General features: G+C 34.6%; 1 protein-coding gene across 2 annotated transcripts; it reads left to right on the top strand.

Moving 5' to 3' along the window:
* Window positions 1–389: 389 nt before the first annotated feature.
* On the top strand, window positions 390–10,722 carry LOC132736283 (uncharacterized). Of its 2 annotated transcripts, XM_060723388.1 has the most exons (6): window positions 390–570; window positions 3,912–4,099; window positions 4,490–4,654; window positions 8,812–9,245; window positions 9,521–9,689; window positions 9,899–10,722. In XM_060723388.1, exons 3-6 carry the CDS (start codon window positions 4,528–4,530, stop codon window positions 10,720–10,722), a joined length of 1,554 nt encoding a protein of 517 aa, XP_060579371.1. In that variant the 5' UTR covers window positions 390–570; window positions 3,912–4,099; window positions 4,490–4,527. The 2 variants fall into 2 exon arrangements, with proteins under 2 accessions (XP_060579371.1, XP_060579379.1); XM_060723396.1 differs by lacking the exon at window positions 3,912–4,099.
* The last annotated feature ends 384 nt before the right edge of the window (window positions 10,723–11,106 follow it).

Here is an 11,106-nt window from a genome sequence, read left to right as displayed (position 1 = left end):
TGGTATGTAACGCTGACGTATGTAAGTAAATTTTAGTTGATATTTACTAATTTTGTCTGTCTTTTGTGCTAATCATGTTATTAATTATTGATTACATCTCTGTTTGGCTCCAGCTTAATTGTTCACGGCATGACTTTTTAACGAAAACTGAGGTAGATCTAGAGTTGGTCACAGGTGCTCGTCCAGTCTTGGTGCCCATATAAAAAAATTGAAGTTAAAAAAAATAAATAAAAAAAACAAAACAAAAAACATCAAAATAACTATTTAATTTGGGTTGATTGTAAGAAAAAAAAATTGATTTTTTTCCCTATATACCATTTACGAAAGTACAAAACAAACACCGTACTGTTTCGCTGTTCTGGTCCCCTACGACTACGTTCGCTGAACAATAGACAACAGTAACCAATAAATTGATGGTTACCGTTGTCTTCTGTTCTGCGCACGTAGTCGTTGGAAACCAGGAGAGCGGAACAGTACGATGTAGGTTTTGTACTTTCGTTTTCGACAAAATGGCCGACCATCAACGGAATTTGGCAAGATTTTAACAAATTGGAGTGTCCGAGTTTAAATGTAAGTTATTTAAGATTGTATGTAAGGTAGAAGAAGAATGTTAACAATTTTCTAAATGCATGATGTGTAAAGAGTAGCAAAATAGCTTGTAATGTTACAGAACTCGACATTGTGGTTGTTCCACAAAGCTCCATAGCGTTACGGCGACTAGGTGACCTTTTCGTAGTAATGGTATAAAGGAAAAAAAAAATTCGATTTTTTTTTTCTTACACTCAACCCAAAATAGTTATTTTGATGTTTTTTTTTTTTTTTTTTTAACTTCAATTTTTTTATATGGGCACCAAGACTGGATGCGCACCTGTGGAGTTGGTGTGTGTTTTGAATTTTCGTATGCATTATATTTTATACAGTTATAGGCGACAGTACTAGTTTAACTATTCATCTTTTCTCTATGGTTCCAATATTTCTAAACATAATTTTGCGAATTAACAAAGTGTTCAGAGGTGATGTTTTGTGATTGCATGATGTGCAATGTCTTTCATAGGCAAATGAAGAACAAAAACAACATTAAATACATTTTTTACTCATAGTTCTGGCTTCCATAACTTTATATGTCTCCTTTGTTTTGACGTTGTGCGACAGTAAATATTATATAAGTCGACCTGGAATTGTAATTGCAAAATGTTCAATGAAGTTTGACCTGCTTTCACTTTGGACCCACTTAGTGAAAACAAACATGGCTGACAAAGCTGAATCACCTTAAGAAGCTGCAATGCATGACTTTTTCCAAACCTTCTGCATAGAGAATGTTCTATGTTCCTTGTGTATGTTCTTTGTGTATGTCCCTTGTTTATGCTCCTTGTGTATCTTCCTTGTGTATGTTCAATGTGTATGTCCCTTGTGTATGTTTCTTGTGTATGTTCCTTGTGTATGTCCCTTGTGTATGTCCCTTGTGTATGTTCTAAGTATAATGTGTATGTTCCTTGTGTATGTCCCTTGTGTATGTCCCTTATGTATGTTCCTTGTTTATGTCCCTTTGGTTTGTTCCTTGTGTATGTTCCTTGTGTATGTTCTATGTTCCTTGTGTATGTTCTATGTTCTTTGGGTATGTTCCTTGTGTATGTCCATTGTGTATGTTCTATGTGTATGTCCCTTGTGTATGTCCCTTGTGTTTGTTCCTTGTGTATGTCCATTGTGTATGTTCTATGTTCCTTGTGTATGTTCCTTGTGTATGTCCCTTGTGTAGGTTCCTTGTGTATGTTCCTTGTGTGTGTTCTATGTTCCTTGTACATGTTCCTTGTCTTTGTCCCTTGTGTATGTTCCTTGTGTATGTTCCTTGTGTTTGTCCCTTGTGTTTGTCCCTTGTGTATGTCACTTGTTTATGTCCCTTGTGTATGTTCCATGTTCCTTGTGTATGTCCCTTGTGCATGTTCTATGTTCCTTTCGCATGTTCTATGTTCCTTGTGTATGTTCTATGTCCCTTGTGTATGTCCCTTGTGTATGTTATATGTTCCTTGTGCATGTTCTATGTTCCTTGTGTATGTCCCTTCTGTATGTTCTATGTTCCTTGTGCATGTTCTATGTCCCTTGTTTATGTTCTATGTTCCTTGTGTATGTTCCTTGTGTATGTTCCTTGTGTATGTCCCTTGTGTATGTTCTATGTTCCTTGTGCATGTTCTATGTTCCTTGTGTATGTCCCTTGTGTATGTTACTTGTGTATGTCCCTTCTGTATGTTCTATGTTCCTTGTGCATGTTCTATGTCCCTTGTTTATGTTCTATGTTCCTTGTGTATGTTCCTTGTGTATGTTCCTTGTGTATGTCCCTTGTGTATGTTCTATGTTCCTTGTGCATGTTCTATGTTCCTTGTGTATGTCCCTTGTGTATGTTCCTTGTGTATGTCCCTTCTGTATGTTCTATGTTCCTTGTGCATGTTCTATGTCCCTTGTTTATGTTCTATGTTCCTTGTGTATGTTCCTTGTGTATGTTCCTTGTGTATGTTCCTTGTGTATGTCCATTGTGTATGTTCTATGTTCCTTGTGTATGTTCCTTGTGTCTGTCCATTTGTTTGTTCTTGGGTTTGCTTTAGATGATATTGATATGTAAGGGTTCGATGTTCAGAATATTTCATAAAACACTTATTGTTTCTTCAAGCAAAATACATTCCTACATACAACAATAGTCTGTTGAAATACATGTATATGAAATTGGATGCATTTGTATAATACCGTAGTTGTCAAGATTTTGTTTATTTTATTTTAATTGTTGATGGTGCCAAAGACAAATAACTGTTACACATTTGTTTTTGTGGAAACACTAGGTATCCGGTTTATGCTTTTCAAATCTAGAAAAAACTGTGTCGTTTCGGAACACCTAGCCAACAATCACGATAGAAGAGAGTAGTTTACCACGTGACTTGTCACACAGAGTGTGTCATCTTTATCACCTGGAGAAAATAAGATGTACATGATGATTTACAAAGGTGTCCGAAAATCAGACTCAAATTAATTATACGACTTGTCATACGATTATATAATCAAATAAGAGATTATTTTGAAAAAGAAGTGGATAATTGAACCATTTTTATTGTTGTATTAGGAATTATCAGCAAAAAATATAATTTTTATTTTTATGTCAATGAATTTACACCAAATAAGACAAGAAGGTAATATGATATGTATATTGGATATGTTTACATGCCGATGTAATATCTCCGGTTGGAATATCCTTACATGATGCCTTTAATATTTACGGTGTTTTGATTCTTTGACTGTCTGGTTTTAGCCGATTTCGTGATATCTCTGAAAACAATCCATCAAACCGGTTTTCCTTCATAACTAACCAGTAATTACCAATTTCATTCGCAGCTTACCGACTTTAAATCACACGTGTAATGGTTAAAGTACATTTCAAACAAGCGGTGTCATGTCGAAACAATGCAATTTGTATAAATATTTTCAGTCGGTAAGTTTCTAACTTGCCAGGTTCAAGTTTACAAATAAGAAAAAAAATTGAAGAGGATATTTGCGCTTCTTAATATTTAGAACTGTTTTATTTTCAAGTTTCAGTATCTAATATATGATATCAACTGATGTGTTGTAAAAATGCACGTGCCAGGTGTGAGTGTTTCAGGTGTGTCAGCTCGGAATTCAGCTGTTCCATCTAAACGGTATTCAAAAGAATGATTATAATCACGACACTTACTTAAGACGTATTTTCAGATTGCTGTTTGAGAAGAATACACAACAGCGTATGATGTTCATCAGGATTGGAAAAGTTGGCTATTCTTGACAATTGTGTTCAAATTTTCAAGTAGAATACTAAATGTTAGACAAGTAAAATTGATTTTTACAATGAGGTTCATGTGTTTTTTAATATTTAGTATGAAATGTATTTATTTCAGGTACATGTATATGATTTCAGACGTTTGTGAGGTTGTTGTTATTTGTGGTGTTTTTTTAGACGTGGTCATTTCTTTGTTGAGAAGGCAGTCCACTTTACAAGTTTCGTGAGAAAAGCAGGCGGTGATAGAGAATAAACTTCGGATTGATGATCTACTACATACCCCCTTACTGAATTATATATAATCATGTAAGTACATACATAAAATGATTATTTAGAAATTAAATACGTGTTATCTGTCATACGATTTCACTTTACCTGTATATTAAATTTATCAATATTTATGAGATACGTTAGGGCAAAAACGATGACAGTTTGATATATAAATTGTTATCTATCCCGTAGTACATGTACGTATTATGTGTAACCAGTTTAACATTAAATTTTATTTAAGTATTTCAACATGTTATTCTGTCGTCTGTTTTATCTGTCACTTCTTATTTTACTATAGGATCAATATGTTAACTTTTACTGAATGTTTTGATTTCAACATTCTGCACAATTGGATATTCTGAAACAAAATTAAAACAATAATTTAAGTAAGACTCTTAAGTTGAGAGTATGTGTTTGTATTTAAAGGCTTACAGAGAAGAAACAACTTACCAAACAATTTCACAATGACGACTTTCAACACTGGAAACTTTTCTTCGTCCTTCAACTTTGAAGATTTTTCATCCCGATTGAACGAGCCAGAAGCTGAACTTATAATTGTTGATATTGCCAATGAAGTATCTTCAAGTCAAGGTAAGAGTAAATTACATTTTTTTTGAATTCAATGGAAACGTTTGGGGTAACACGATCGATCATCAGAGATCACATGTGTCGCCTAATGAATTTGTCCGGACTCGTATACCACTTATGCACTGGCAATGAAACTTTACAGGATTTATCTGTAGCTTAGGTACTTGGGCATATTACACGGGTTTTCCGGTTGAATGTTTTGGCCCTTAAATAAAAAAGGAGTTTTTATGAGGTGTTGCCAGCTACACAAAAGCTTGTCTGGACTACTCCTCAGAAACTATACGTTCAATTTCATCCAAATATTCATTCTTGTTAAGTTTGGATGAACTTGCTCTAGTAGTTTTAAGGATAGACAAGTGTTGTGTGACAGACCTACAGATGGACAGACGGAAGACGGAGAAGTGAGCCCTAGATGTTTCCACTACTTTGTAGAGCCGACATAAAAAGTCATAAATTTTCGCCGATTCATCCCAGTACAGCGGCAGTTTACTTTGATAATCTATAGCTACAAGCCTCCAGATTCATGTAAACATTCACGAAATTGTTAAAACTTTATTAAAAGTAAAATATTGTCAGATAAGTTCTGGAGAGTACACCACAGTTGTACAATTGAAGTAACCATCGTAAAAGAAGATTTGTTTCAGAGATGTTAGACCTATGTGTCTTTTCCTGTTAGAAAAACGGCGTTACGAAAGAATAAACAAGAAGGATCTTTAAAAAAGATACTCGACTGAATTAAAACGATTTTTGCACATGGACAGATTTGGTTTGGGGAAAAAACTTTCTATTTGCATTTTAAGTGGTGGTTTCGTTAATTTTTGGCAAAATTTATAGCGAAAAATAATCTGTACGAGGATGCATTATCTTGATAGTTAAAGAACTTATAACTGTATGATACATTGTGGTTCGTTTCCAGAACTCCTTTTGATCAATTTGAAAGTGGACGCGTTTGCCATGTCAGAAAAAATCCTTTATATATTACTTTAACAACAATTTTACATTGGCCTATCAGATTCCGAGATTGTAATTTTAAAATGACCAATGAAATGTTTACAAATATTAAGCTCTTCCCTGTAAGTTTTACAAGAAGTTCAACACACAACATGAGGTCTTCCTCCACCAGTAAAGCTGGAACGTCGCCTTATGACCTATCCTGTGTCGGTTTGACGTAAACCCTAATAAAACAAACAACCCAAACCATACGGCCTCAGCCGAAAAAGAACAATAAAAGATGAAACTTGAGAATCTTTTAAAAGTATTTTATTACCCAACACAAATTCGCCACGATCTTCACGTCCAGGGTTTTTTACACATAAAATATACATGTACAAAAATCAGATTTTGCAAAAAAAATCCTTACTGCTTTAGTCATGCAGTGAAAATATCAAGATAAATACTGAAAAAAATCATCTTTAATTGCGCATAACATGTAACTTATTTTTAGCTCACCTGTCACAAAGTGACAGGATGAACTTTAGTGATCGCTTTTCGTCCGGCGTCCGCCCGTCCGTCGTCCGTCAGTAAACTTTTACTTTAAATGACATCTCCTCATAAATCACTAAGCCAATTTCATCCAAACTTCACAGGAATGTTCCTTTGGTGGTCACCTTTGAAAATTGTTCAAATAATTTTATTCCATGCAGAACTCTGGTTACCATGGCAACCAAAAGAAAAATCTTCTTTCAAAAAATCCAAAGAGCTAGAGCTTAGATATTTGGCATGAAACATCTTCTAGTGAATGTCTACCAAGTTTGTTCAAATAAAAGCCCTGGGGTCAAAATTGGCCCCGCCCCAGGGGGTCATTGATTTTTACCTATATGTATATAGTTAAACCTTAAAAAATCTTCTCTAAAAGAACCCAAAGACCTATAGCTAAGATATTTAGCATGAAACATCCTCTAATGGGTGTCTACCAAGTTTGTTCAAATAAAAGCCCTGGGGTCAAAATTGGCCCTGCCCCAGGGGTCATTGATTTTCCCTATATGCATTTAGTAAAAACTTAAAAAATCTTCTTTTAAAGAACCCAAAGAGCTAGAGCTAAGATATTTAGCATGCAACATGTTCTAATGAATGTCTACCAAGTTTGTTCAAATAAGAGCCCTAGGGTCAAAATTGGCCCCGCCCCATGGGTCATTGATTTTCCTTATATGTGTATAGCAAAAAAAATAAAAATCTTCTTGTAAAGAACCCAAAGACCTAGAGCTAAGATATTTAGCATGAAACATCCTCTAATTGTTGTTTACCAAGTTTGTTTAAATAAAAGCCCTGGGGTCAAAATTGGCCCCGCCCCAGGGGGTCATTGATTTTCCATATATGCATATAGTAAAAACTTAACATCTTCTTGTAAAGAACCCAAAGACCTAGAGCTAAGATATTTAGTATGAAACATTGTCTAATAGGTGTCTACCAAATTTGTTCAAATAAAAGCCCTGTGGTCAAAATTGGCCCCGCCCCGGGGGTCATTGATTTTCCCTATATGCATATAGTAAAAACATAAAAAAAATCTTCTTTTAAAGAACCCAAAGACCTAGAGCTAAGACATTTAGCATGAAACATCCTCTAATGGTTGTCTACCAAGTTTGTTCAAATAAAAGCCCTAGGGTCAAAATTGGCCCCGCCCCAGGGTGTCATTGATTTTCCCTATATGCATATAGTAATAACTTAAAAAATCTTCTTTTAAAGAACCCAAAGAGCTAGAGCTAAGATATTTAGCATGAAACATGTTCTAATGGATGTCTACCAAGTTTGTTCAAATAAGAGCCCTGGGGTCAAAATTGGCCCTGCCCCGGGGGTCATTGATTTTCTTATATGTGTATTTCAAAAACTTAAAAAATCTTCTTTGAAAAAAAACCAAATAGCTAGAGTTTAAATACTAAGCTTGAAACATCTTCTAGTGAGTGTCTACCAAGTTTGTTGTAATAACAGCCCTGGGGTCAAAATTGGCACTGCTCCGGGGGTCATTCATTTTCCTTATATGTGTATAACAAAAACTTAAAAAATCTTCTTTGAAAAAACTCAAATAGCTAGAGTTTAGATATTAAGCACGAAGCATCTTCTAGTGAGTGTCTACAAAGTTTGTTCAAATAAAAGCCCTGGGGTCAAAATTGGCCCCGCCCCGGTGACATTAATTTTTCCTATATGTGTATAGCAAAAAACTTAAAAATCTTCTTTGAAAAAACACGAATAGCTAGAGTTTAGATATTAAGCATGAAACATTTTCTAGTAAGTGTCTACACAGATTGTTCAAATAAAAGCCCTTGGGTCAAAACTGGCATTGCCCCAGGTGTGTCATTGTTTTTAACTATATGTGTAAAGAAAAAACTTGACCAGCTAGACCTTAGATGTTTAGCATGAAACATCTTCTAATGGGTGTCTACCAAGTTTGTTCAAATAAAAGCCCTGGGGTTTAAACTGGCCCCGCTCCGGGGGCCTATATACAGGTGAGCGACTTAAGGGCCATCATGGCCCTCTTGTTTGAATTGTGAGTACTTTTTACTTTTTAAAAGTCTAAGTTCATTTGTCTCAAGGTTGTTTTTTGGATATATTGTGGTTGATCTGAAGGCATGAACATTAGAGTTTAAACTAGGTTACGGGAATTTACTGACGTAGTTACAGCAGCAGCAGTTCGAACGTTGTTGTATAGTATTTATATATTAAAATTAGGTATTCAAATAGTTATTGCTATTTCAGGAGAGTAATGTCGTGAACGTACATGTGATATTTTAATACAAGTTTTAAGAATTAATTTAAAGCACTCTGTGCTAATAAACGATATGTAAAGCTATTTGGAATACGGCAATTCAATGGTAGGAAATAAAATAGTGTCGTATTAATTTGAGCTCTGTAGCAGTTTTGAAAATTTGTAGAATTGACATCAGGTCACCTTACAAGCTGCAGTTTTAGCATCTTTCTAGCGTCTGGCAAACAAAGTAACTTTCATTTTAATTGGCCAAAACATTTTATAACTTTTCTGTTTCTATAGAAAACTGTATATCTAACGAACAATAAGTGGTTTAATATTCTGACTTGAGGTAAGTGTAGGTACTCACACGTTTTATGTCAACAAATATCATACAAACTTTTCTAACTAACCGTATAGCACGGAACTTGATTTCATATTGTAATTTAAAATTCTTTTTTTTTTTTTTTATTTTATACAGTAGTTAAACCTGATATAGAAGATGACCAAAAAAGATGGCTGATTGTTGGAATATGTCTACACAGTGTCATATCTCCTGCATTAAGAAAGTATATCCCCCCTGTTGTAAGCCAACTCTACAACAAATTGAAGCAAACAGACAAGATAGACGCACAAACATTTGCTAAACACATGAAGCGTTATAAACCTACAAACAAAGAATTGAACTACGAGGCGATCAATAACAACAGTGCCATACCAAAAGTGAAAGGGAAAAAGGATGAACAGAAATACAACTATGATGTAACAAACGATGTAGATCTGACTAAACTGTTCATGATTACCAGCATGGCACACTATACCGGATTCGATGACACGTGTGACTCCTCAGCTCTCCTGGGGATCATTGTTAATATAGATACTTTCCCAGTTCTACCACAAAAAACGGCTAAAAAGGTACTTATTTTTTTAAAAATATTTAAATTACTGTATCACTTTATTTAAAATCTTTAAGGATCTTCGAACGATTCAAATCATTGATTTATTTGAAATAAAACAAACAAGGCGTGCAAATATGTTTAATGATGTCAAACGAATTATAAGTTTACAACAGTAACACTAGACATACATATATATACATTGCCTGTGACAGTATACATTTAGACATTTAATTTATACGATCTCCTGTCATTTATAAAGGTATATTTGAAAATAAAAAAATTGTTTTACAGTTAAGGTCTGATATTCGAAATCCTTGGGCACACTGCAACTTTTCCGAGTGGGACGTGATCAAGTACCAAAACTCATTCCAACTGATGCAACAGTTCATAAAAAATCTGTTACTTCCAGTTCAAGATGAGACAGAAATTCTTGCCCAACTGATGCAGTGGCAAACAAATGGTTCGTTTGACATGTTTTATTTAAGATATTCTTTCGATAAGCTAATGGCAGGAACTTTGATTTACTTTTCTTACAATATGAATGAGGTCATAATTATTAAAACATTTTTTACATTTATATACAAATTTCGATTATCTAAACAATTTATGAAATTATAAGTGTGATAGCTTTGGGTACTTATGGAATATGAAAGATAATTTATCTTACAGGTCTGCAATTTTTGCAAGGGACAACACTTGGAGTTGAACTGGTGCAAGAACTTAAAAATGAGACTAGAGCATTAAGTAAGTTCATTTTAGATGTTGTTTCAAAAAATGATATGAGCTTTCAAGTTGTTCACAAATCTATACTGTCAATAGAAAGTTCGTTAAACAATACACTTGAAAGAATAAATAACATTGAAACTCAGAGTCTTCAGATGAATGGGGACATACTGTCGTTGACAGATGCGGTGACAGGTATGCAAGATTCACATAAAGCAGATTTTGAAAGTGTTGAAAAGATGAAGACTGAATTGCATAATATAGATACAGAGGTAACTGGTGTGAAGAATGAACTAAAGGGGACACAAGAAGCTCTTAAAATTAGTACACTTAACTTTCAAAGTACAAAATCGGACGTCGATAAAAATACTTTGGATATCGCTAATATAGCAAAATACCTATCATATGTAAGACCAAATGGGAAATTATTCTTCTATCCCCCGGACAGGGTTTCTACATTTGTTAGTCGACAAGATGAATTGGAACAACTGCAAGAAGTGTTTGAAATTCGAAGTAGTGAAACACATACACAAGTTATTTGCGGATTAGGGGGAATAGGTAAAACAACACTGGCGGTGGAATATGCATGGACATTTCAAACATTTTATCCTGGAGGTGTGTTTTGGATGTCAGCAGAAACAAATGAAGCATTGGAAGATTCTGTACAACGCCTTGCTATAGACACAAATACTGTCGGACAGAATGCTAAAGAAACGCTTGTTAAACACTTAAATGGTTGTGCTGTGTTCAAGACAGATGGCTGCTTGTAATCGACAACGTAGACATGGAGGAAATTCAGGGAAGTGTGAAAGAAATACTTCTCTCACCTTGGAAAAAGGGTTCAAAGGGGCATATCATTATCACTTCTCGGAGAAAAGCAGAGAACGCAGAAGAGACATTTTATGTGAGATTGGATGACTGCATCTCTTTAGATGTTTTAAATAGAAATGAAAGTGTAAAATTTTTGATGATACGTTCAGATCAGAATGGTAAAATTGACGACAGTCTCATAAAATTAGCAGAAGAGCTCGGTGGACTTCCACTTGCTTTGGAACAAGCAGCTGCTTATATAAAAGCTTTACACTGTTCATTTGATGAGTATCTGAAGAAATTTAATCGGAAGAGATTAGGTGTACTCAAAGCAATAAGATCAC

The sequence above is a fragment of the Ruditapes philippinarum genome, unplaced genomic scaffold (genome assembly GCF_026571515.1).
Source record: "Ruditapes philippinarum isolate M1 unplaced genomic scaffold, ASM2657151v2 ctg1013_1_1_1_1, whole genome shotgun sequence".
NCBI lineage: Eukaryota > Metazoa > Mollusca > Bivalvia > Venerida > Veneridae > Ruditapes > Ruditapes philippinarum.
This window is presented reverse-complemented; position numbering and strand designations above follow the sequence as displayed.

Bases quoted from the DNA above. Each gene is read 5' to 3' on its own strand.
- LOC132736283 (XM_060723396.1), top strand. From the start codon at position 4,528: ATGACGACTTTCAACACTGGAAACTTTTCTTCGTCCTTCAACTTTGAA. The intron at 4,655-8,811 runs GTAAGAGTAAAT...TATTTTATACAG, and splicing joins TGAAGTATCTTCAAGTCAAG to TAGTTAAACCTGATATAGAA. The intron at 9,690-9,898 runs GTTCGTTTGACA...TTTATCTTACAG, and splicing joins GATGCAGTGGCAAACAAATG to GTCTGCAATTTTTGCAAGGG.